Source organism: Peromyscus maniculatus, chromosome 23 (genome assembly GCF_049852395.1).
Source record: "Peromyscus maniculatus bairdii isolate BWxNUB_F1_BW_parent chromosome 23, HU_Pman_BW_mat_3.1, whole genome shotgun sequence".
NCBI classification, from domain to species: Eukaryota; Metazoa; Chordata; class Mammalia; order Rodentia; family Cricetidae; genus Peromyscus; species Peromyscus maniculatus.
In genome coordinates, this window is record NC_134874.1 from 16,235,196 (window position 1) to 16,261,465 (window position 26,270).

The following is a 26,270-nucleotide window of genomic DNA, read 5'->3' on the forward strand; positions in this document are numbered from 1 at the left end:
TTGATTTCAGGCCATGTAAAATTTCTAGGTATTTATTCTCACGACCTCCCCTCACCCAAACGTTGCAAGTCCTTTGCAGCCCTCCCCGAGTGCCTGCAGAGGCAGAGGTGGCTATCTGCAGGGCTTCTTTCCTCTGCTCTTCTTTGCAATAGGGGCAAAGACTCCTTATCCTCCTGCCTCAGCCTCCTGTGTGCTAGGGTCACAGGCTGGTGCCACCACACCCAGACTGGGGTGAGAACATTTTAGAACTGACTCTGGTGCTATTTTATTGGCAACTATCTGAAAACCAGGAAATCCTATCCTGGAAAGTGCTGTGGGCTGTTTCCGGTGTTCTGCCCAACTATTTCTGGCCTGGGTCTCCTTGTACTGATGCAACACCATATCCAAATCTTTCATATCATTTATTTGTAAAGATCCTGATTTGTTCCCATGTTTAATTTACAAAAGCTGTTCGGGACCTAAACGTGTAAAGTAAACTCAGGTTGTTTTGTAGACAGAAGTTCCAGATGTTCTATAAGCAGTGTCAGTGAATGTGGCTCCTGCGTTGGGTTTTCTGTCTGGCTTGTCCTGCTGAGGAGACGGAGCCCTGAAGCCAGAAGCGGTCTTTGTGTAAGGCACTCCATGATGTGTCTGTCCTCAGTGGCTGTCACTGCAGAGGGGCCTGCAGTGGGATGAGAAGAGTCCCCACTCGTGAGCTGTCTGTCCGTCCCGGGCTGCAGCCACCCTCTGACTTGTACTTCCTGAGACGGAGAGTTTCTGAAAACGGGAAGGATGCTTCAGCCTGGTTCTAGAACTGGGAACGTGTTTCAGCTATGACAGCTGAGTTAAAGGATCCTCCAGGACTTCTGATGCGAACCCTCTGCATACAAATCTCAAAGTGCGATTCAGTTCTGGCCCTGGCTGCAGAGTGGAGAGGCTGCCGTCCCGTGTGGCTGTGCACACGTGCTCCCTCAAGCCGGCGGAGGGGACTCTGCTCACAGGTACAGCTTGATGAGCTCATCGCTCACAGCAGATGGTGTCAGCACACCCAGGTCCGTGAAGAGCAGGGTAATCAAAGACGGGGACGTGTAGTCCACCCATGGGTGTTCCTCTTTGAGGTCCTGCCCCGTCCGCGCAGACTTCAGAGTGTCTGCCTTGTACTGAGGAGAGGAGAACTGGTGTTATTGGGTTGGCCGTGGATCCAGGTTCTGTACTGCTGCGGCCAGAGCTTGAGCAGTACGTGAGCTCTTGCCAGGACGTCCCATGTCGGGAGACTGGCTGTGTGGCAGGCTGGGAGGGACAGCATGTCAGGATACATCCCATCCCAGATATGCACATAAGAAGCCACAATGGAAGGGCCTGGCCAAGGTCACGTTTGTAAAAGCACAGATAGGAGTGGAGACAAGGGTTGACTCCTAGGCTGGGTTCTACCCACCAGCCACACAGCTTCTCTGCACACAGAGAAGACAAGGGTTGACTCCTAGGCTGGGTTCTACCCACCAGCCACACAGCTTCTCTGCACACAGAGTGTGCTGTGTGAATAAACAAGACGGAGACTCTGCCCACAAATGCCCAGGTCCCACCACCAGTGCCTTGTCCCCTGACTGGAAGAGCACTGAGGAAAGAGCAATGGGAAGCGAGGAACTTTCTGGAACATTACCGAGTCAAAGACCCTGTCAAATATGTAAAACTCACCTTAAACTTGTCTGGGACGTCTTGCTGGTTGAGCGGGAAGAGCCGTACAAATTTGAAACTTTCTGCAACCACGTAGAAGGGCTTGTTTTGGGCTTTGGCACACACAGCCATCTGGTTGGTTCCGATCTGAGAAGTCAGGGAAAACGGAAGGTGAGCTCGCCCACCTTGTGCAAGCGGAAGCACAGAGTGAGAGCCAGTCTGGCATGGCGATCAGGAGGCTTTGTGTTTCCTTCTGTTTTTTTGAGAGTGGCCTGTTTGCTTTCCTGAAAGGTCCTCTCTGAGGGCTGGGATTTAGCTCAACTGGTAGAATGCCTGTGTAACATGATGACACTGAGTTCAAGTCCCAGCACTGCATAAACCAGGCCCTGGGGAGACACGTAATCCCGGCAGGGATCACAGGAAGGTGAGGCAGGGGGATTAGAAATTCAAAGACAAGCTCAGCTACATACTGAGTCAAGGCCAGCATGAAATATCTTTAAAAAAAAAAAAAAAAAAAGGAAGGAAGAACAACAGGCCAGGCAGTGGTGACGCACACCTTTAATCCCAGCACTCAGGAGGCAGAGGCAGGTGGATCTTTGGGTTTGAGGTTAGCCTCGTCTACAGAGTGAATTCCAGGACAGCCAGGGCTACACAGAGAAACCCTGTCTTCAAAAACCAAACCACTAAAAAGCAAAAAAAGGTACCATTTTTTTCTTCCAAGATAAGTGGTCCCAAACCCCGGAAAGGATGCCCAGGACCACCAGCCATGTGCAGCCCAGGAAAAATCCCCACTTCGCTCTTCCCTGCCCCACAGCCAACGGTGGGAAAGCCCAAGTGTCCACTGTTAGTGAACGTGACCCCACGGTCAGTGTCAGGATGGAACGGCACTCGGCATGAACGGATGCAGCTCTGACACATGCTGTGGTCTGGACAAGTTGGGGCAGTGGGGTCAGTGAATTACATCAAGATCAAAACCACAAGCATTATGTGAGTCCCTAGTACTGGAAAAAAGTCAGGACAGAGAACAGAGGTGACCCAGGGACATGGGAAAAGGCCATCTGGGACCAACAGAAGGTTTTATAAGCACACTGGTGACAGCATGGTATGAATGGCTGAAAGCCACCAAACCAAAGACTTAAGAAGGTGCACGATGTTTTGCTGATCTACTGGGTGTGGTAGTGTGTGCCTGTAATCTTAGCACTTGGGAGTCATAGACAATAGGATCAGGTTAGCCTCAGCTACATAGTTTGAGGTTAGCCTGAGCTATATAGGTCCCTGTGTCAGAACACAGATGCAAACAAAAGCACCTACTGTGTGTACATGAGTAAACTGACAGATGTGACAAAGGCCATCCTCCAAAGAGGAAATCTGACCACGGTCTTGCCGTGCTAGAGGGGTGTACAGGGACAGACAGGGTGACAGTACCTACCTTGTTAATAATTCCTCCGTTCTCAACCACTCCTTCAGCACCAACTATGACAAGATCTGCTTTCTCCATGATGTAGCTGAGGAAATGGACACAAGGAAGAGCTTTGCATGCTTTGCTTGGCTCTAGTTAATGTCTGGTGATGTAAGTACCTTCCACAGCTGCCAGATAGCTGTCCTGGCACTGTTACCAGTTACCTTCCCATGGGCATTACAACTTTTGAGACAAGGTCTCAGTATGTAACCTTGGTTGGCCTCGAACTCAGAGGTCCGCCTGCCTTTGCCTTCCTGTGCTGGGATAATAGGTGTATCACAGTTTACTTTTTAAGACAGTAAGACCTGCTGAAGATGCTTATGGAGCACACTCCTAACCGCCTTAATAATGAGTTTCTTCCCAAGGGGCTACTGTTCTTCAGTGACAGACACTGACGACCCAGCTGGGACCTTGTGGGTGGGACAAACTCCCACCCAGCCACCCAGCAGCCATGTCTGAGGACACAGAGTGCACCGGTCACCTAACTGCTGACCGACCACAGCCTGACCTTTCCCTTTCACTCTGAAAACATGAGCAGCTGAGCATTACGATCATGCCAGCAACCCCAGCACTCAGGAAGCTGAGGAAGGACTGAGTTCCAGGCCAGTCTGGGCTACAGGAGCGTGTCTCAGAAACAAGACCGCAGCAACTAACATGCACGAACACAGTCCAATGCTGGGCATGCCGTCCGTCTCCTGCACTCTCCCGACCTCGCGATAACCCTACTGCAGCAGAGTGGCTGCCTGTCTGATAAGGGAGAGGTGACACCCAGTCAGATTTTATGGACAGGATTCAAACTCCAATCCAATTGGAAAGCCCTGCTTGGAGCCAGCATGCACACACGGAGAGTCACACTTACCCAACAGCAGCATCCAGCACCACAGTGACAGGGACATTGAGGTGACAGAGGGCTTTGGCCATTTTCTTCCTGAAGGTGACATGAGGACATTAGATAAAGTCCAAGAAAGTCCCACAGTGATGCATGATGAACTTGATTTAGACAGAGATGTCCTGTGACCTCAGTGGCTTAAGGGGCAGGTCCTGACTGGACCAGGGAAACAAGAACCAAAGTTCTTTAAGTATTCCTTTTTATTTTTATTAAGATCTAGTTGTTTTTATTTTATGTGTGTGGTAGTTTGAATGTAATTGGTCCCCATAATCTCATAGGAAGTGGTACTCTAGGAGGTGTGGCTTTGTTGGAGTAGGTATGGCCTTGTTGGAGGAAGTGTGCCACGGTCCACTTCCTGTTGCCTTCTGACCAATAAGTAGCCAGCACCGTGTCTGCCTGCTGCTGCCATGTTTCCCACCATGACGATAATGGACTGAATCTCTGAACTGTAGGCAGCCACCAGGATTAAATGTTTTCCTTTCTAAGAGTTGTTGTGGTCATGGTGTCTCTTCACGGCAATAGAAACCCTAACCAAGACAATATGAACAGGTGCTTTGCCTTCATGTATCAGACACACCACATGCATGCCTGGTGTCTGAGAAGACAGAAGAGGGCCCGGACGCCCTAGAAATGGAGTTACAGATGACAGTGACTTGGGTGCTGGGAATCGAACCCAGGTCTTCTGCAAGCGCAGTAAGTGCTTTGAACTGCCGAGCCATCACTGGTTTCTTTCTTTCATTTTTTTGAGACAGGGTTTCTCTGTGTAGCCCAGGCTGCTTTGGAACTCGCTCTGTAGCCCAGGCTGTCCTTTGCCTCTCGAGTTCTGGGACTAGAGGTGTGTATCACTAGGCCTGGATTATCATCACTCACTGGCTTCTTAAACTACGGAGTTGGAGGTCTGGCTCCAGGGTGCCTGACTAGCATATGCAGGACTCGGATTCACCCCTCAGCACTACACAACCCCCAGAAACTACACTCTTTTTTTTTTTTTTTTTGGTTTTTCGAGACAGGGTTTCTCTGCGTAGCTTTGCACCTTTCCTGGAGCTCACTTGGTAGCCCAGGTTGGCCTCGAACTCACAGAGATCCGCCTGCCTCTGCCTCCCGAGTGCTGGGATTAAAGGCGTGCGCCACCATCGCCCGGCTGGAAACTACACTCTTAAAGGAGCCTGGGTGATGAAGTCAACTGAGAACAAAGTTTGCTTTACGTGTTTTCTGGAGATGGTTTTGTCGATCACCAACTGGTAAAAGCTTTTCCTACAGTCTCCTGCTGTTCCTCTGATGTAACTACCTAAAGAAACACTCTTAAAACAACAACAACAACAACAAACCCTAAAAATGGAAAAGGAAACAAAAAGGCCACAGCCTGCCCCGTGCCCCTGCAAACCCAGACTCTCCTCCCAGGCTCTGAGCAGTCACCAACGGTCCAGGACAATGCTGACACACTGGTCGGGGGCAAGACACTTACCCGGACAGATCAGGCTGGGACTCCGTGATATATACACTGAACCGCTTCTTGGCTGCCACGGCTTCTTCCAGGACCCTCAGGACGACTCTGGAGTAGGCGTGAGTCAAAATTCTCTATGGAACAAGAAACCTCCATCAGAGGGGCAAGCTGCCATCCACTGCCCCGCACTGCCCGCACCCTCATAGGACACCTGCTGGCACCTGTGCTACAAATCAACTAGGGTGACTCTGACAGTCCACTGAAGTTCAAGCCCACTGATCAGTTCAACACTTCTGCCTAAGGAGTAGGGCACAGATCTCCCCAGCAGACCCCAAAGGTATAGAAGCCAGTACACCTGAAGGGCCAGGAGACGTCACGGGTTGGCTACCCTGCCAATAAGACAGAGTTTACATACTTCTTACAGGTGCCAGGAAGGGTGGGTAATGCCGTGGCAGACCCACCTGATTGTTCTAGAAGGGTAAAAAGTCTAATAGACATCTAATAACTATATACAAGTTAAGCTAAGACATTGTCCAACACCGACGAGCACTGTGGGGTAAATACAGCTGTCTGTGGTGCAGATAATGACCTGTGGGCTCACACATAGCCTATGCTCTAAGAAGGCAGAGGACTACACAAGGCAACGTGGAGGACAGCGCTCATTAGAATCACAAGTGCTCAGGCCTCATCTCAAACCTGAGGAGTCTTCATTTAACAAGTCCGAGGGTGATTTGCCTGCAGGTTCAAGATTCAGCAGCTCTTCGTTTTTAACCCAGCTGTTAACCCAGGTTAAGAGTTGTGGGTGGTGCGAGCAAGAAACCCACAGCACAGGCATACACTGTGAGCTGAGGAGTGCCATGGCCTCCACTTGACCCAGGTCTGGCCCTGCCATTAACACAGCCCCATCCCCACCTCCCAGAAAGTCACATATTAATAGCATGCTTCAAAGGTAGGGAGTACAGTGAAGCCAAGGACAACATCTAAGAGCCACGATGCAAGTGAATACAGGCATGGTCTGTGGAGGATGAGGTGGTGGGAGGCTGCGCTGATGGCTCAGAAAACATGAAGGCCTCACCACCTGCTGGAGTGGACAAGCTGGAGACTGGCTGAACCTGCCACTCCTCACTTAACCAGGGGCAGGTCACAGCTATAAAGAAGACAGCTCCACCCAGGGCTGATGCCAGCTCAAATGCATGCCAGTGACCATGGTAACAGCTGGTCTGGGCAGACCATTTCAAATTAGAGGACCAACTACAAACCCAACCATAAGAATACTTCTTCTTTAGGGCAGGTGAAATGGCTCAGTGGGCAAAGGTGCTCGTCACCAACCCTAACGACCCCAGTTTGACCCCCAGATCCTACACAGTGGAAACAGCCAATTCCTCTGACCTCCACACACCCACTGTGGCACCCGTGTATACCCACACAAACACATAATAAAGAAATAGATGGAATTAAAAATACTTCTTAGAAAGATAGCTTATTAAGAGGCTACGGGTGTAGTTCAGTGGTAGAGTATGTCTAGCATGTTTGAGGCCCTTGCTTTCATCCCCAGCTCCACAAAAAAGAAAAAAGTGAAAATCAAGACTCATTTATGTCGGTCCCATGTTCTTCTCTGAGTTCATGATGATGAGTCTCTGTACTATTTGTTTACAGAGCACTGGCTACACACGGCATCTCATTTTCACCTTACCCAGTCAGCCAGCTGCTGATGTCCTTATAAACAGACGAGAAAACTGCAGGACAGAGAAGTGACTTGTCCATGGTCCCAGCAGTAGGTGGCCGAGCCAGGATTTCAGGCCCAGCAGCCTAACTCCAAAGCTCTTGATTCTAGCAGCACAGGGAAGCCATCTACTCACCGCCCCGTCTTTGATGAAAGTATGGCACAGGTCCGCAATTTTATTTCTTGACAGGGATATTCTCCTGAGGAAAATCTCTCCTCTCTCAATCATGATCTTCTTACATTTGGAGTAATCCTGGGGAGGCAAGAGCAAAATGAAGGGAGGCTATCCCAGGAAAGCTGACAGTCTCTGCAGGCAAAAAACAGAGAAGGGACTCCTGAGGGAGGGCGGGGCTTACCGAGTACTCCAGGGAGGTGAGGCTGATGAAGCGCAGGAAGAGCTCTCCGCCAGAGGACACGGCCACGGAGGAGTCCACACCACACAGGATTTCTATGGCATGTGTGAGATTCGCTCTCAGGCCCTGAAGTGTCTCTCCTGTAACGACGAAGTAAGGAATGTGATGTTCATTTATAACCATGGCTGCTACTGGTCCGCAGTTCATCCGCTCTTTCAAAGAATACTGGATGCATCTCTGTGCCAGCCACTGGGAGATACTGCACCAGAGAGGGCTCTGTTCTCATGGAGCCATAAACAAGCACAGAAAGAAACAGACAAGTTACAAACTGTAACGAGGACGGGAAAAGGTCGGATGATGAACAAGGTCAGTTGAGCTACTTTACAGGGCTGGCCTCTTGCATTATTTCAACCAAGAATTGAATAAGAAAGGACCTGGAGGCTGAGCGGTAGTGGTGCATGCCTTTAAGTCCAGCACTAGGGAGACAGATCTTGGTGAGTTCGAGGCCAGCCTGGTCTACAGAGTGAGATCCAGGACAGGCACCAAAACTACACAGAGAAACCCTGTCTGGAAAAACCAGAAAAAAAAAAAAAGATCCAAGAAGCCAGCAGGGCTGAGCTGATGTGTTCTGTAGTAAGCTACAACATGGCAGGTCATTACTTGATGGCAGCAGATGAGATCTGTGAGACAGTGCAGGGTCCAAGGTATCTGAACGTATGTATATACACTGGGAAGACATTCAAGGCTGTGTTAGAGAAATTTTCCTCTTGGCCACCCCATGAGGATGAAAAAGGCACCATTATCACTTTGTATTTATAAGTGGTCGTATTATACCCAGAATCTTAAGACTTAACAATGCTTGTTTAGATCTCAGTAAATATTGATACCAGAATTTTTTGTTTGTTTTTGGAGACAGGGTTTCTCTGTGTAGAGTTGGCTGTCCTGGAACTCACTCTGTAGAACAGGCTGGCCTTGAACTCACAAGATCTGCCTGCCTCTGCCTCCCGAATGCCAGGATCAAAGGCATGCACCACCACCACCACCACCTGTCAATACCAGAATTTATTCTGGGACATTCTCTATAGCATGCACACAGAATCTAGGACAAGGTAGCAGCTTGGTACTCATCTATAAAGCTAAATTACTGCTATAATTTAGGCCTTCTGGCTCAGGCTGTATTATTGACTCTTGATTCCAAGCGTATTTGTAGGTAGATGAGACTCTTTAAGGTGATATCCTGAGGGATCCCTCCAGGCTGAGCTTGAGACTTTAGACAGACCTGCATGTCTCCCTGTCCCCATTTCTAAAAGTCACCTGAAGACTTTCCTGAGGCCCAAACTATTTGAGGCTGACTCTTTGTACCTTTGTCTCTCTTCAAGAACTCCAGCAAAGTCCGGATGGCAGCCACTCCTGAGGCCATGTTAGGATCGCCTTTCATTTGAGACTTAAAGTATTCGATTACCTCTAGGAAGAGAGGGGGAAAAAAAAAAGGGTCATCACAGAACTTAACAAGATGAGGCCAGAGAGCTTGGTTTCAACTGCCGGCCTTAAGAATAAGAAGCAAAAACTTTTTTTTTTTTTTTAAAGAAAGCAGCTTTGAAAGTTACTGGGCACAGCAAATGTTGATGGGGATGGCGAAGATACCTCCGTACTGTTGGCAGGGGCACACCTCATTGGTGCACAAGGCAGAGAATTTAGGGGCCAAGCCCAGGGGCTAGTAGTCTAGGGAATCCTCTCATTCACTTTATTAATTCCTCCTGCTCCCTTCTGAGCAGTCTACAATCAAGTCTACGCATGTGCACAAATACAAATGTAAGAATGCATACAGTTTTACCCAGTACACTTTTTAATTAAAATCAGCATTTTAGTTTGTTTTGTTTTTCATTTCACAAACACCTTCTGACAACCCTGATGGAGAAGCAAACCCAAGACGCCTTATCCCTTCCAGGAGGGGCGACGTGTCTTTTTGCTGCGCACAGCGGACACCCGGGGCTGCGGTGGCCTGCACACTGCCTCCTCTGAGAGCCCGTTTTGGGGGGCGGAGGCCCCTCGGACAGCGCGTGCTGGAAGTCAGCTGGCGAGAGGCCCAGACCCCGGCCCAAGAGCGGTGAGTGACAGCAGGAAGCCGGCTCGAGCCCGGGCTGCCCGTGTGTCCCCGCCGCGGCGGCCACCCCCACTCACCCTGGTCCTCCATCGCTTCCTCGCGAGCCCCGCAACCGCGCCGGCAGCAAGCCACGGGGGCTGACAGCGCGCCGCGCGCTCTCGCGCATCACTTCCGTCGCCTCGAGGCGGACGCCTCACGTCACTCGTCGGCGCCGGAAGTTGGCGCGCGGGCACGGGCGCCGGACCGTGGGCGGCTCTTCACCGAGGCGTAGGGGCGCCATGGCCGCGGACGGTGAGGGTGGCGCGGGCGTGGGACGCGGAGCAGGGCCGGGAGGGACACGTTTGGTCTCTAGACGAGCAGCCAGTGCATTCGTTCATCCACCCAGCGGCTGTTGGGACAGGGTCTCCCGCAGAACTCGCTGTGATGTCAAGGATGGCTTTGAACGCCTGATCCTCCGGTCTCTCGAATGCCGGGAATCGCAGGCGTGCCCGATCCAGCTCGATTTCATGGGGTACTCAGGTCTTCGTGCATTCTCAGTAGGACATGCTGCCAGTTGAGGCACATCCCCAGCCCTCGTTATTTTTTATGTGGGCGCTGTCTCCTGCCTGCGCCTTCCGAGTTCTGGGATGACAGGCCTGCATTAGCGCGCCCAGTGTGTCATTCAGTAAATATTGGGATTGCCCCCTGGGGACTGGACATTGTTTTCTAACCTGGGAAGTACAGCACAGAACTCAACACAGGGACGTTTTGAGCGGGTGGTGTCTTATGGTCGAGAGAGGCAGTTGGCAAGCGAAATTAATTCCAAGAGGTGACTGAAGACAGATGTGTGGCAACTAAGTTCAGGAGGACTGTCATTACGTTTCCTCCCAAAGATTCTTGCATTTATTTGTTTATTTGTTTGTTTAGTGTGTGTGTGTGTGTGTGTGTGTGTGTGTGTGTGTGTGTGTACGCTCATAAGTGCCTGTGGAAGTCAGAAGACAACTTGTGGGACTTGGTTTTCTTACTCATTGTTTAGGTCTCAGGGATTGAACTCAGGTCATGGGGCTTGTCAGCAATCGCCTTCACCAGCTGAGCCCTCTCGCTGGCCCAGGATTATTTAGATTGACAACATGAGAAGCATCACTTTGGCTACTGTGTGAAAAATAGATTATGGGGAGCAAGAGTAGTTAGGTGCATTCAGCAGTCAGAGCTGTTCCTCACACCTCTGTGAGAATGGCAGGCAGGCTGAGAATGGCAGGCAGGCCTGGCATGGCTTGTCAACCAGTGAGGCAGGGGCTGGAGGAACTTGTCCGGGACATTGCATGTGCACATTTCAGACAGGCAGCACATTGTTTTCTTCTTGGTACTATCAAGGAAGGAAGAGTAACTAGGATTCGGTTCTGCAGAAACCAGAAGTGGGGATGGTCCTGATGAAGGAAGGTAGGAGGCAGTCAACTGGGCACTGCCTTGGGCTGTTACACGAGCATCCAGGCTTTTCATGACAGCAGGCACCAGCAGGATTGCTCTGTCCCTTCAAAGTGTAGCCTCTGGGTTGGTGTCGTGCCAGATGCCTGTAATCCCAGATACTCAAGAGGTAGCAGGTTTCCAAGTTCAAGGGCATCCTGAGTCATGGTTCCTAGAGAGATGACTCAGTGGTTAAGAGCACTGGCAGAGGACTCTGGTTCAGTCCAGTATCCACACAGTGGCAGAGCCATCGAGGGGATATGGTGCCGTTTTCTAATCGCCGAGGGCACTGCACAAATGTAGTATAAATACGTAGCTGCAGTCAAAGCACTCATGTCTATAGAATAAATCTAATTTTTTTTTAATAAGAACATACTGAGGATGGCAGAACAGTTTCTTAGCATGTAAAACTTCCTATGTTCGTTCCCAGAACTAAACTAAATTAAGTGTAGATCTTTGAGGATGGGAAGCCAGGCCCTCCCTCAGCTGTCTCCGGTTCTTAGTGTGGGTGTTTGTTGAGTGCTTGTGTTCCCTTGGCCTGTTTAGTTGTGTCTGTCAGTGTGGTCATGTGATGCCTTCACCTGGTAAAAACTTGGTTCACATAAGAATTAGTTCCCCCTCTTTGGCTCTTTTTAAAAGTTGGTTCTTGGACTGGGAATGTCGCAGTAGAGTAGAGTCCTTGCCTGACGTTCACAGAGCCCTGTTTGGTTCCCAGCACTGCCTAGCAGCAGATGTCGTGGTGTAAGCCAGCACTTGGGAGGTAGAGACAGGAGGATTAGAACTTTGACATCATCCTTCACTACACAAGGCGTTGGAGGCCAGCCTGCGCTGTATAAATAAAAAGTAAATAAAATAAAGATTCTTAATCACTACTGGTTTGGCTCTTCTATGATGGGTCATCCTGACTTCTCATAGGCTAGCCCAGTTGCTCGTGGGTCCCTAATCTGCTTGAAATCCTATCACTGGGGATTCCTACTGGTCACTCAGTGAGCCCAAGACCAGGCCTTTAAAGTGTGAGTACCTTTGGGTTAAGTCAGTATACATTGTTGAGCATTCACATGCCAGGAGCAGAGGGTTAGCATGCCCCACCCACAGCCTCTGCCCAGCTCCTCAGCCCTAGTTGACCTGGAACTTGCCATACTATACTGGTTTCAAACTCATGGAGATCCATCTGCCTCTGCCTTCCAAGTGTTGGGATTAAAGGCAATACAGCATCATCCCCAGCCTTTAAAAATTAACATTTTTTTTTCCTTAACATTTTTTCTTGGTGTGTGTGTGTGTGTGTGTGTGTGTGTGTGTGTGTGTGTGTGTGTGTGTGTGGTCTCACCTAACCATGTGCATCCCAGGGATTGAACCTAGGTCATCAGGCATGGCTGTAGGTATCTTTGTAAGCCATCTCTGGCCCTTGTTTTCTGTTTTAAAATGAGATACCGGCTATCAAACAAGGGCTTCCCCAGTACTAGGCAAGCACTCTATCATTTAGCTGTCTCCTCAGCCCCTTGATCTTTAAGGGAACTTGGCCCTTTCGGTGAGCTCATGATCCATCAGAGGACGATAACCATTTCAAGGCCTCTAGTTTATTAATTGACCACCAAGAATGTTCTCTGTATTTCAGTTTCATGAGGCTGACATTCTTAAATGTTGCTCTTGTTCCTGTTTGCAGAAGATGAGGTGAATCTTCTGGTTATCGTAGTTGACACCAACCCGATTTGGTGGGGCAAGCAAGCATTAAAGGGATCTCAGGTAAGATGACTCGAGCCTTCCCGTGATTCTCTTCACCTTCAGTATGCCTGTGTGCCACCCACTACCCTGCAAGCAGTGTTGAGTCTTCCCAGGCTGGGTGTGGTGGCCCTCGTCCAATCCTAGCACTCAGGTGGAGGCGGGCGGCTCACCAGAGGTCAAGCTCCTCCTTGGCCAGCCTGGGTTACTTGAGACACTGTCAGAAAAGGAAAGGCGTGAGTTTATAACAGCTGCTAGTTACACTGTACAGACCAGGGAGTTCTCAGAGCAGGGAAGTTGTGTAGCTGGTACCACGGTTCCTCCTCGGAACACACGTGAAGCCCTCACACCTGCTGACCTGTTGACTGGCCCCACCCCCATCCTCCACATGTAGGGAGCTATTGATTGCTTCCTCTCTATTTTGCTCTTCTAAACAGTCTGTGTATCTGTTGTATGAGTAGGCATCTCTTGCTGTAGATTTACTTGGGGTGGGGTATGGTGTGTCACAGCATGTATGTGGAGGTCAGTGAACAACTTTTGGGTTCTTTGCTTCAATCATGTGCTCTGGGGATTGAACTCAGGTCATCAGGCTTGGTGGAAGGCGCCTTTAACCATTGGGCGATCCTACCAAACCTCATCGTTGGAGTTTTAAGATAGGGTCATCCTTTTTTCTTTTTTTTTTTTTTTTTTTTTTTTTTGGTTTTTTCGAGACAGGGTTTCTCTGTGTAGCTTTGCGCCTTTCCTGGAGCTCACTTGGTAGCCCAGGTTGGCCTCGAACTCACAGAGATCCGCCTGGCTCTGCCTCCCAAGTGCTGGGATTAAAGGCGTGCGCCACCACCGCCCGGCTCTTTTTTCTTTTTTTAACAATTTTTTTTTTTGTGTATGTCTGTGAATGTTTGCCTGCTTGTAGAGGTCTGGAGTTAGTTCACTCCTTTTGCCAAGTGGGTCCCAGGCATCAAAGTTCCTATATTTTCTGAGCCATCTCATTGACCCAAGGTTTTTTTTGTTTGTTTGTTTTGGTTTTTTGGTTTTTTGCGACAGCGTTTCTCTGTGTACCTTTGTGCCTTTCCTGGAACTCGCTTTATAGACCAGGCTGGCCTCGAACTCACAGAGATCCTCCTGCCTCTGCCTCCTGAGTGCTGGGATTAAAGGCATGCGCCACCACTGCCCGGCTGACCCAAGTTTTAAATTTTAATGAAACACAGTTTATTTATTAAAACAAAACAAACAAGATTGTGCTTTTTTTTTTTTTTTTTGAGACAGGGTTTCTCTGTGTAGCTTTGTGCCTTTCCTGGAACTCACTTGGTAGCCCAGGCTGGCCTTGAACTCACAGAGATCCGCCTGCCTCTGCCTCCCAAGTGCTGGGATTAAAAGCAATATAGGAACTCAGGTATCCCGGGCTGGCCTTGAACATGTTGTACAGCCTGAGGATGACCTTGACCTTCTGTCCCAGCTGCCTAAGTTCAAGGCTCCCAAGTTTGCACGTGTGGCCCCACCACTCCAGTATTTGGGAAATAATGTTCTAATCTGTAAACGACTTGTGTCATTAAAGTCAGGAAGGCCTCTCAAGCGCCATGCTCCAGGTTTTAGGAGAGGCGAGGATGAACAAATTTTTAGTGTTGAGTCATGTCAGATGTCAGTGACTAGCTGCATGTTGTGCCACATGTCATGACGTTGGGAGGTGGACAGGTGAATTGTTGGGCATTTGTTGCTATTCAGCATCAGGCTGCCCAGTGGAAGACCCTCTCTTAAACACACCACAGCATGTGAGTAAATAAAACTAAGTAATAAATAATCGGTTTTTCAGTGACGTCTTCATCAGGAGCTGACTTGTTTTTCTCCTCTTTGTCAGTTTACTTTATCCAAGTGCATGGATGCCGTGATGGTGCTGGCCAATTCCCACCTCTTCATGAACCGCTCCAACCAGCTGGCTGTGATAGCCAGTCACATCCAGGAGAGGTAGGGGCCAGGGCTCTGCTGTGGGGGTGGGGGGGGTGGGGGTGGGGCGTCTCTAGTTCTCTGATGGTTCTCTACATGTGTGTAGTACATTCTGGTTATTCTACCCTGGCAGTCGGTTCTTATACCCGGGGAAGAATGGCAGACTCGGAGACTTCTTCGGGGACCCTGGCAACCCCATTCCTGACTATAATCCCTCTGGGAGTAAAGATGGGAAGTACGAGCTGCTGACAGCCGCAAATGAGGTGATCGCCGAGGAGATCAAAGACCTGATGACCAAGAGTAAGAGCCTGGCTGTTGTCACTGTCGTCTCCCTACAGTGGTTGTTGTACGCTTTTAAATGTAAGATCTGTGTCAGTTCTGTGAGGATTTCCTACAAGCGTACAATGTCTTTTGGTGATACTCGCCAACCCCATTCTTCTTGCTAAGTCCTCCTATCTCCTCACCCCTCCCAACTGTGTGTCTATATATATATATAACTGGTCAGGGTTGCAAATGCCTTTGATCTCATCACTCAGGAGGCAGAGGAAGGCAGATCTCTGTGAGTTCCAGGCCAGCCTGGTCTACATATCCAGTTACAGGACAGCCAGGGCTATGGAGAAAGAGTTTGTCTCAAACAAACAAACAAAACTAAACTAAAAGAACCCCCTCTGCTGCCCATATCCTCATAGGTATGGGGCCATTTCCTGGAGCCAAGCTCACCCCACCAGCCCATCAGCCGTTCCTGGCTCCTCCTCAGCTAGGGGAGGCTTGTGAGCCCCTCCCCCAGGCTGCAGTGCTGACTGCCTGACCTGGGTAGGGCTTATGCAGGCAGCCGCAGCTGCTGTGGTTCCGAGTGCAGCTTCCTGTCCTGTCCAAACACTGTTTGCCCGGGTCCTCCTGGACCCTTGACTCTTACAGTTTTGCTGCCCTGCCCCATTTCCACAACGGTCCCTGAGCCATAGGGCCGGTTACATGGAGACTCTTTTGGGACGTAATGGAGCCTTTAAGCTCAAAGATTTGAGGCTGCTGATATTGGCCATGTGCCTCTTTTCCTTCTTAAGGTTATTCCCACCCCCTGCCAATGTGATATTTATCTGACCTTCCGGTACTGGCCCTGCTAATCCTCCTTGGCTCCAGAATACTCTGGCTTTCCAGGAAGACACACTGCTAACCAGCTTTTCTTCTTTTGTTTTTCAACTATTCTTTCTTAGTCTTGTTTGGGTTTTGTTTGTCTGTTTAGACAGGGCCTCCCTAAGTAGCCCAGGCTAACCTTGAACTCCCCCCCCCCCCCAGGGTTTCTCTGTGTAACAGCCCTGACTGTCCTGGAACTCCTCTGTAGCTCAGGCTGGCCTCAAAGTCATAGAGATCCGCCTGCCTCTGCCTCCCGAGTGCTGGGATTAAAGGCGTGTACCACCACCACCCGGCCTCTTTTTTTTTTTTTTTTTTTTTCCAATGTCTGGTTTGCCTTCACCTTGTCCCTTAAAATACATCTCAAATCTTCCATGGATGCTTGCCTTCCTTTATTTATTTATTTTCAAGATTAAATTTATTTATTTTATTTTTTTAAAGAAAAATATATGTTTGCCGGGTGGTGGTGGCACACACCTTTAATCCCAGCACTCGGGAGGCAGAGCCAGGCAGATCTCTGAGTTTGAGGCCAGCCTGGACTACCAAGTGAGTTTCAGGAAAGGCACAAAGCTACACAGAGAAACCCTGTCTTGAAAAAAAAAAAAGAAAGAAAGAAAGAAAAAAAAATTTATGTTCATAGGGGTTGGAGATAGAGTTCTGTGGTTAAGAGCACTGGCTGCTCTTCAGAAGACCCAGGTTCTATTTTTAGCACCCCCATGGCAGCTTACAACCATCTGTGATTCCAATTCTGGGTGATCTGATTCACCATGTACCAGGCATGTACATGGTAGAGACACACATACAAAGTACTCGTACACATAAAATAAATCTTTAAAAAGAAAAAGGTTAAATGCTGACTTGTGTGCCTACATGAGTCGATGTATGCAGTGTGCACGCAGGTACCTAGGCAGGGCAGCGGCAGGGGTCAGCTGCCTGGTGTGTGCTGGGAACCAACCCCGTGTCTCCTGCCAGTGCAGTGCTTGTGGCTGACACTGAGCCATCTCTCCAGCCCCTGCCCTTCATGATTAGGTGGCAACATTTCCCAGCCTGACTCAAACACAGACTTTAAGCTCAGACATCTCCATTTCTCTGTCTCTTGGCCTCTAACATGTCTTAAGTCTTATTTTCTTTGGCTGCTGTGACACCATCCCGTTTCCTATGTCTGTCCCTCCATTTTCTTAATTTCCCAAGTCAAAGCTTTCTTTTTGGATTCCTTTCTTCTCATATCTACCATCTAATCAGCTATGTAGTCCTTTGAGTTTAGTCTCAGAGATGCCTCCAAATTCTAACCCCTTTATGTCCTCGGTGTCAGCCTCAACACTGTTGAGATGAAATACCACACTGTGGGACACTTGGCATAGCCCAGGCCTTGCACTTGTGGCTGCCCGGAGGACCTCTTCAGACTTTGCTAGAGTGCCCTACAAGTGCTGTATGAGAGCTGCTATTTTATTCTAACAGACTCCTCCAGCTGGTCTGGACTTCCGACTTCCCACTGCTGTCTTCCCACTCAGCCTCTGTCTTAGTTAGGTTTCTAGTGCTGTGATAAGGCACTGTGACTTACAAAGCATTTAATTTGGGACCCGTGGTTCCAAAGGGTACTAGAACCCATGCCTTCATGGTGGGGAGCGTGGTAGCAGGCAGGCAGGCAGGCTTGGTGCTGGGGCAGTGGCTGAGAATTTTCATCTAATCCAGAAGCACAGATTAGGAGGAGAGCTAACTGGGAATGGCTTGAGCTTTTGAAACCCCAAAGCCCACCCCCAGTGACACAACTTCCTTCACCAAGGCCACACCTCCCAGTCCTTCTCAAACAGTTCCTCCAACTGGGGACCAAGCATTCATGAGCCTGTGGCAGCCACTCACATTGAAATCACCACACTCTTCAGTGTTAACATCTTAAAAATCAAGAGTGCCCTTCCAAGCCCAGGGCTCTAGTGTCCCTGTAGCCTGCCATGGTTTTCAGCCTTTGGTCTGCAGAGGTCACCTGGAGGAAAAAGGAACTCTAGAGATGAGAAGGGGTTGACAGTGACCCAGGGCTGGGATGGACATGTGGGCCCCATGGTCTCAGATGATGGAAGCTGTTGTACAATTAGAGCGTGGTGGTGGGCACTCAGCTGTACACTTAGAAAAAGTAATTGATTTCTAGGGTGGAGAGATGGCTGAGAGGTTAACAGCACTTGCTGCTGTTGGAGAGGATCCAGGTTTGGTTCACAGCACCATGTAGGGAGGCTCAACACCTCCTCTAACTCCAGCTCCAGGCAGCCAATACCCTCTGCACATGTGTGTACATATCCATACACACATCTACACATAAATTTAAAAAAAAAAAAATTGAGTTCCAAAGCAGTAAGAATTTTTTGAGACAGAATCTCCCTGTGTAACCCTGGCTGGCTTGGAGCTTGCTGTGTAGACCAGGCTGGCCTCAAACTTACGGAGATCTGCCTGCCTCTGCCTCCAGCATGGTGGGATTAAAGGTGTGCACCACACTGGGCTCCATTTTAACTGTTTTTGAGTGTACAGTTGAGTAGTGTTAGGTGTGCACACACTATTCCAGGGTCATCCTACTGTCCGTCTCAAGACCCTTATCCTAAATGAAACTCCATGTCCTTTATTTTATTTATCTATCTATCTATCTATCTATCTATCTATCTATCTATCTATCTATTTATTTATTTTGATATAGGGTTTCTCTGTGTCGCTTTGGAGCCTGTCCTGGAACTCACATTATAGACCAGGCTGGCCTCAAACTCACAGAGATCCCCCTGCCTCTGCCTCCCGAGTGCTGGGATTAAAGGTGTGCGCAGCCACCGCCCGGCATATTTTTTTCCTTTTTGGATTGGTTTATTTTACTTCATGTATATGGATGCTCTGCCAGCATGTGTGTCTATGCACCGTGTGTGCCTGTTTTTGTGGAGGCCGGAAGATATCCAATCCCCTGGAACTGGTGTTAGAGATGGTTGTGAGCCATCGTGTGGATGCTGGGCCTTGAACCCAGGTCTTATGGAAGAGCATCCAGAGCTCTTCAGCACTGAGTTCCCTCTCCAGTCCCTCCTCGTCCTTTAAATACCACCTCCCACCTCTGCCTCTCCTTCCCCTAAATATACACTTAGACTCTCTGAAAAGAGGCGTGGAGTAGCTCACTTGGCTTTACTGATTGCTGGTCTCTGTGTTTTGAAATCCACTTTGAACGTGTCATCTTGTGATTCATTCATGAATACTAGAGTTTCAGAATGACTTCATTTGAAAAAAGACTTAGAATGTCCCCCTTCTGTGCTCTTAACATCTGCAGGTGACATAAAGGGCCAGCACACGGAGACGCTGCTAGCGGGATCCCTTGCCAAAGCCCTTTGCTGTATCCTTGTGCTGGTGTCTCCAGGCGGTCTTTTGTAGTGAGGGTGGTTAGCTGGTGGCTTCTCCTAGACCTTCTTCTACAGCCCTGCGGGATGTTCCCATGGCCACCTGAAAAGCCTAGCACTGCTTCCGGGTGAGGTGTTGCTTTGTTTCTTTTGTCTCGTTTGGTTTACCTTGTTTAAGAATGAATGTTTTGCCTGTGTGTATCTCTGTGTGCAGTGTGGGTGTCTGGTACCCGAGAAGTCAAAAGAGGGCATTAAATCCCGTAAAGCTGGAGTTACGGGTGGTTTTGAACCACCGTGTAGCTGCGAGGAACCGAGCCTGGGTCCTCTGCACGAGCACCCGGTGCTGTGACTCGCTGAGCCGTCTCTCCAGCTTCTTGCCTCTTGCGCTGGTAGCCTGGTGCTTGCTTTGATCTTATTCCTTGGCTTGACTTCTCATGAACTGATTTTAAGAGCTGCTTCCTGACCTCGTAATTAGTGAGTGGTACGCTGTCGGTGAGCAGGTGACCTGGCCTGAGGCACAGGGCAACCAGACTCTTCCCAGCACCTGGTTTCAAGTGTCACGGGCAGCTTTGCTTTTGTGAAATGTCCTTGAACAATACTGAGTGCCATTTACATCCTGGAGGTTTTATCCAGTTGTCCCGATCTTCTCTGTATGGCTTTCAAATTCATGATCTCACTGGATGGGCTGACTGGTTTGGGTGTGGCCCTAGTATTGGTATCCAAGATGGTGGGTAGTCAGTTGTCGGAACTGTGGTCTTCATGTGCAGAGCTCTTGGTGAGTATAGAATGGGTAACAACCCAAGCCCACCCACATGGCTGTCATGGCGGAAGTTGGGAGGGGCTGGTTTACAGTCTGAAGGTCTGTTTTCCTGTTAGTGCAGGTGTTTGTGAAACAGAATCGTTCTATTCCTTAATGCTAATGCACCCAGACATTCACAGAGTGAACAAGGCAGTTAAAGGTAGGAGCTGACTCTTTTGTATCTTTCACCCTTTGCTTTTAGTGCTGCATGCTTGGTGGGGTATTTAAGAATTGCTGAGCACTCGGGCCAGAGGCAGCACATCTCTGAGTTCAAGGCCAGCCTGGTCTCCATAGCAAGTTTCAGACCAGTCAGGGCTGCTTAATGAGACCCTATCTCAAAATAATATAAAATAAAAGTTGCTCAGAAAGCCACATGCTTTTTAAGCTATCTTGTTTGTTAGATTATAATCTATTTTGATCTCTTTATAGATAATCAGGAGATGAAATCAAGGATATTGGTAAGATTATACACAACTCACATATAACTGCAGACATATAACTGGGAAACATGGGCCTATCACATGCATTTAATACCAGCACCGGGGGAGGGAGACACAGGCTGTGCTCCGTGAGTTGAAGGACAATGTCGTCTACATAGCAAGTTCCAGGCCAGCCAGGGCTGCATAGTAAGACCCTGTCCCACAAAGGCATCTGGAAAAGCATTTTCAACATTGCTACTTTTACAGAAAATTAATATTTGTATAGTCAAGAGCTCTTGGCCCAGGGAGAAGGCTCAGACAGTAAAGGTGCCTGGTGCCAAGCCTGATGACTTGACTTCAGTCCCCAGGACCCACATGTAAGGAAAGAACTAACTCCCAGTAGTTCTCTCCTGGCCTCCCAGTGCATGCTGGGTACTCTGAACAGATGCCCATCAGTTTAACAAGGACCAGGAAAGATCTGTTGTCACCTTATACTTCAGGGGTTTAGTACTAAGTAGGAAGATGGACTGCAGAAGTGGTACTGTCTGTGGATTGCAGTAGGTCATGTCCCCGTGAATCCTGGGAGGTCCTTGAGGTCTAATGGTGTATGTGCAGTAGGTCATGTCACTGTGAGTCCTGGGAGGTCCTTGAGGTCTAAGGGCTGTGTTCGCAGGTGATCAAGGCTGCAGAGGACAGCGCGCTGCAGTACATGAACTTCATGAACGTCATCTTTGCTGCTCAGAAGCAGGTGAGGCCAAGCCTTCCGAATTTCCGAAAGAAATAATCAGAGGCCGAGTGCGGTGGTGCACACCGTTTTGAATTTGAGTTCACCCTGGTCTATATAGAGAGTTCCAGGACAGCCTCAGGGCTACATAGAGAGATCCTGTCTTAAAACAAACAAACAGACAAACCCCAAATGTAATGACTGTCCCTCTTGCAGAGAGGTGTTCTGGCTGAAGAGCCCTGTTAGTGGAGTGTGGATTCAGAATCCACACTGGGTACCTGTCATTTGTCTCTTTAGGGTCCTGAGTCCTTGTGACTGGGCAGTGTTCTCAGAACTGTGCACTGGAGCTTGATTTTGCATCAGGTGTCATGGCACTCATCTGGTTAGCCCTCATGTGGCTAAGAATGCCTGGGTTGACAGGGAGATACAGGAGCCCCCAGCTTTTCCACCTTTTCTTCTTTCCTTCCTTCCTTCCTTCCTTCCTTCCTTCCTTCCTTCCTTCCTTCCTTCCTTCCTTCCTTCCTTCCTTCTTTCTTTTCTTTGTTTGTTTTTGGCAGTGTTATTTAACCCAAGGCTTTCACATGTGTGGCAGGCTCTGTGTGACCTGAGTGTCTGCAATCTCTTCTTTTGTATTGAGGCAGGCTCTTGCTAACTTGCCCAGGCTGGTGTGAGCTCCCTGTAGCCCCCATAGGCCTGGAACTTGAGAAGCACTGCATCGGTCTGCTGGGTAATTAGGGTAACAGGTGTGCACCAGGCTGCCTCAGTGTCTCTCTTTTTATCGTAGTGTGGTATGACTTTGCAAATACCTGAGATGAGATGTTCACATACATCATCGTTCTCTGGGTTTTGTTTGTGGGTTGGTTTGTTTGTATTTGTAAATGTGTCTTAAGTGTTTTTGCCTGCATGTAGATATGTGCAACCTGTGCCTTTCTGGTCCCCTAGAAGCCAGGAGAGGGTGTCAGATTCTGTGGAAGTAGAGCTACAGATGGTTGTGAGATACGAAATGGGTGCTGGGCACCCAACCAGGGTCGTATGGAATTGCGGCTGGTGCTCCTGACCCCTGCACCATCTCTCCAGCCCCCTTCTCCAAACCTCAGTTCAAACACACAGCACCACTCGAGCCCTGTGTTACCTTACATGGAGAGTGTGGTGGCGAAAAGGGGTCCAGCTTTGGAGACGGGCGTTAGGACCTGCACTGGATGCTTCAGATGCCAAATTTACCTCAGTGTCCATCTTACAGCTTCCCTCTACATGATAATGGACCCACTCTAGGAATAGAGTCTGGCTGGACAAATTGGGGCATCTGTACCAACCCTGGGGCGGCAGAGGCAGGAGGATTAGCACAAGTTCCACGCCAGTCTAGATTACAGAGTTGAGAGCCAGTCTCTAAAAAAAGATAAAAGGAGAGTCCAGCATGTCTGAGACAGCCATAACCGTTGCTATAATGTTTTGAAATGTTCCTTTCAGAATATTCTCATTGATGCCTGCGTCCTGGACTCGGATTCAGGGCTCCTCCAGCAGGTAGGTTTCCTCGGAGTGTGTGGCCGTGACCAGGCTGTCATACAGGAACGTGTGTACCGAGTACTTGTGGAGATGGTAATACCTTTGCCAGCCTTGGTGGCAAACTCCGGTGATCCCAGCAGTCAGGAAGCTGAGGCAGGAGAGTCATGAGATTTGAGGATAGCCTGGGCTACAGAGTAAGACTGCAGAGACCGAAAGAGTATTTTTGTTATATTGAGTTTAATGTACAATTAAGATGGATTTTTAGGGGCCGGGCGGTGGTGGCGCACGCCTTTAATCCCAGCACTCGGGAGGCAGCGGCAGGCGGATCTCTGTGAGTTCGAGGCCAGCCTGGGCTACCAAGTGAGATCCAGGAAAGGCGCAAAGCTACACAAGAGAAACCCTGTTTCGGAAAAACCAAAAAAAAAAAAAAAAAAAAAAAAGATGGATTTTTATCTGTTTCTGTTGTTTGTCTTGAGACACAGTTCACTGTGTGGCTGTAGCTGGGCCCGGAACTCACAGAGGTCTCCCTGCTTCTGCTGCCCTAGTGTGGAGATTAAAAAAGTGTGTGACACCATCTTAAATTTTCTAGGAAATAATTTAATTTTCAAGGAAAATATAAATTCTATACATTGCATCATAAATGTCTTAGGAATTACTGTTAGATGTTGTAGTCCAAATATCGGCATTAGCTATGCTTGTCCCCAACTAGCTCTTATAACTTAAATTAGCCCATTTATATTAATCTACTTTCTGCCATGTGCTATTACCTCATCTTCCTACTGCCCAACCTGCTTCCTCCACGTCAGGCTGGTGACTCCGCCTTTCTTCCTCCCAAGGTTCTCTCTCTGCCCGGAAGTGCCCCCTCTACTCTCCTGCCTAGCTATTGGCTGTGCAGCTTCTTATTACACCATCACAGGAATGCATCCTCACACAGTGCACAGATACACCCCACAACCAGATGGTGCTCTGGGGTGGGAGGCGTGGCAAGAGCTTACTCTAGCCCGGGCTGCTTTCAAATTCATGGCAGTTTTCCTGCTTTAGATGCTGCTTTTGGAGCAGAAGTTTGAAACTGCATCTTTGAATTTTACCAGAAGGGCGAGGAGGGCAAAGGTACCCACAACTGAAATAATCAGCAAGCTGTGGATGACTGCCTTTTGCTCACAAGAAATATTTCTGGGCCATTGGGATTGCTCAGTGGCTAAGGGTGCCTGTCCCCAAAGCTGATGACTTGAGTTCTATTCCTGGGACCCACATGTGGAAGGAGAGCGCCAATGCCCTCAAGATTTCCTCTGGTCTCCATTTGTGTGCGTGGCATGCATGTGCACACACAGATAATAAATGTACAGAAAATGGTTAACATTCCTTCCCCATTCAACATTTCTTAAAAGATTAGGTCCTTGAAGACGAGTCAGTCAGGGGTGGGGAACAGCTCTGAGTCTAGGCTGCTGCTTGGGCTGAGGGAACGGGAGAATGCATAGGTCTGAGAGGGCTGGGCTTTTCTGTTGCTTAGGCTCAACTTGACAGTAGGCATGTGGGGTTTTTTGTTTTATTTTTTATTTTTCTTTTTTTTTTTTTTTTTTTCGAGACAGGGTTTCTCTGTGTAGCTTTGCGCCTTTCCTGGAACTCACTTGGTAGCCCAGGCTGGCCTCGAACTCACAGAGATCCGCCTGGCTCTGCCTCCCGAGTGCTGGGATTAAAGGCGTGCGCCACCACCGCCCGGCTTATTTTTTATTTTTCAAGACAGGGTTTCTCTGTGTAGCCCTGGCCGTCCTGGAACTCACTCTGTAGACCAGGCTGGCCTCTAACTCAGATCCATGTGCCTCTGCCTCCGAATTCTGGGATAAAAGGTGTGTGCTATCACCACCACCTGGCCTGTTTATTGCATAATAATACATTGTTTAGAAATAACTAAGAATTAATTACTTTTTTGTCTTGTTCTTCCGAGACAGGGTTTCCCTGTGTAGTTTTGGAGCCTGTCCTATGTAACTCAGTTTGTAGACCAGGCTGTCCTCGAACTCCTAGAGATGTGCCTGGCTCTGCCTCCCAAGGGCTGGAATTAAAGGCATGCACCACCACTGCCAGGCTACATTTTCATGTATTTAAAATCTAGGCTCCCACCCCATGAGGATGAGACACAATGCAGGCGTTGGTCCTGTCTGTGATGCCATGTGGCATTCAGGGTGTGTCACCTGTCATGTTCAGATGCGGGTAACTGTGCTGCCTTCTCTTTGCTCCTTCACCACACCGTTAGTCCCTTTGCCTGTCACTAGTGGGCTTTCAAGGAGGTGATTGATTTGTAGCTGCCAATTTCAGCTCTGAAGTGTCCATTAACTCAGAGATCTCGACTCTGATTGAAAGCTGGCTCTGGTACCCTGTCCCTCACTGTGATGCCTCGAATCCAGGCGGGCGTATTCTGCAATACATATGCCATCACCTCTTGGACACCTTGAGTCACTGTGTCAGAACAGAGCTCCGGCTTTTCTCAGCAGTGGATGCTCTCAAACTCAGTCCTGTCTCTGAGCACAGCGTGGTTCACTGGGCAGTCAGCTTGGCTTTCCCCTTTCTGTTCCTCTCCTTCCCCATTGCTGTGATCTTGTTGAATCTGTCCTCAGCACAGATCCTGAACCCGCCTCCCATCTTCTTTCCTGGCTGCCCCATCTGAGGGGCCTGCAGACTCTGGTCTCTCTTAGTACACCTACTCCACCAGCTAGTCTGTCTTCGTGGGAGTCAGAAAGAAGCCTATGGCGTAAGAGAGGCCATGTTACTCACTTGCTTAACCACCCCATGCTCCCCATCCCACCCCGCACTCCCCTCCCCTATCATCCTAGCACACTTTGGCTAATACCCAAGTCCTTGCCGTGATCTTCTGGCCACCCCATGTCTTCTCTTTTCTTCCTTCTGGGCCTCCCGTTAAGGGGTGTTGCCTGCAACCACAGTAAACCCGGGCTGCTGTGGCCTGGTGCCTTGGCACTTGCTGTCCCCTCACTGCCTAGGCTTGGCCCTTGCCTTCCCTCGGGTCTCGCTTTCCTTCCCCAGCGCCCCACTTGATTGTCATGGAAACTAAACTGTAACGTCAGTATTGTGCCCACCAGCCCCGTGTGCTCTTCTTTCCCCCTTAAAACTAGCAAGAAACTGTATTGAAAGCAAAGCATTGGGAAGGTCAGCATGGGCTGCATGGCGCAGAGGGCAGAGTCATGCCTCCGGGGGCCTGTGGTATCTGTCGACATCTCTAGGGGCTCAACTCGTGAGAAAGAGACACAATCTGTCCCGTAGCCTGGGAATCTGGAGCAGAGCTGTGTGCTGGTGTCTGTAGCGTGGACAGTAATGAGTACACGGACGTCACACCAGCTGACCTTATCGGCTGTGGAGTCCTCCATGAACCCCTCCCCTGGGAATGCCGAGGTTCTGCTTTGGTAGTGACCGCTCTGTCTTGCAGGCTTGTGACATCACAGGGGGACTGTACCTGAAGGTGCCTCAGATGCCTTCTCTCCTGCAGTACTTACTGGTGAGTTAACGGGGCGGCGGCGGCAGCAGCCCACCACCTCTAGCATCCCAGGGAAGGAGTTGCTGGGAGAGGGCGGCTTCAGAGTTCCAGGCTGAGCGGGGTGGACTTCCAGAT

At 49.3% G+C, this 26,270-nt stretch overlaps 2 protein-coding genes across 2 annotated transcripts in view; one reads left to right on the forward strand and one right to left on the reverse strand.

Moving 5' to 3' along the window:
* Nucleotides 1-16: 16 nt before the first annotated feature.
* Nucleotides 17-9,832, reverse strand: Eif2b1 (eukaryotic translation initiation factor 2B subunit alpha). The gene is made up of 9 exons (XM_006970682.4): nt 9,703-9,832; nt 8,884-8,985; nt 7,525-7,661; nt 7,305-7,421; nt 5,467-5,579; nt 3,972-4,040; nt 3,083-3,158; nt 1,675-1,800; nt 17-1,139 (listed from the first exon to the last, which is right to left on the reverse strand). The coding sequence occupies exons 1-9, from the start codon at nt 9,713-9,715 to the stop codon at nt 975-977; spliced, it is 918 nt and encodes a 305-aa protein (XP_006970744.1). The 5' UTR covers nt 9,716-9,832; the 3' UTR covers nt 17-974.
* The window catches only part of Gtf2h3 (general transcription factor IIH subunit 3), an 18,427-nt gene continuing 1,988 nt past the window's right edge, over nt 9,832-26,270 (forward strand). Inside the window, exons 1-10 of the mRNA XM_006970681.4 lie at nt 9,832-9,916; nt 12,732-12,811; nt 14,640-14,746; nt 14,859-15,025; nt 19,140-19,202; nt 20,136-20,165; nt 20,435-20,463; nt 21,098-21,172; nt 22,616-22,669; nt 26,088-26,156. Coding sequence (XP_006970743.1) covers nt 9,904-9,916; nt 12,732-12,811; nt 14,640-14,746; nt 14,859-15,025; nt 19,140-19,202; nt 20,136-20,165; nt 20,435-20,463; nt 21,098-21,172; nt 22,616-22,669; nt 26,088-26,156 — 687 coding nt within the window. The 5' untranslated portion in view covers nt 9,832-9,903. The remainder of the gene's footprint in view (nt 9,917-12,731; nt 12,812-14,639; nt 14,747-14,858; nt 15,026-19,139; nt 19,203-20,135; nt 20,166-20,434; nt 20,464-21,097; nt 21,173-22,615; nt 22,670-26,087; nt 26,157-26,270) is intronic.

Coding starts and splice junctions, on each gene's coding strand:
- Eif2b1 (XM_006970682.4), bottom strand. Junction 7,662..8,883: donor GTTCTTGAAGAGAGACAAAG/GTACAAAGAGTC, acceptor TCGTCGTTACAG/GAGAGACACTTCAGGGCCTG. Junction 1,140..1,674: donor ACGTCCCAGACAAGTTTAAG/GTGAGTTTTACA, acceptor TCCTCTCCTCAG/TACAAGGCAGACACTCTGAA.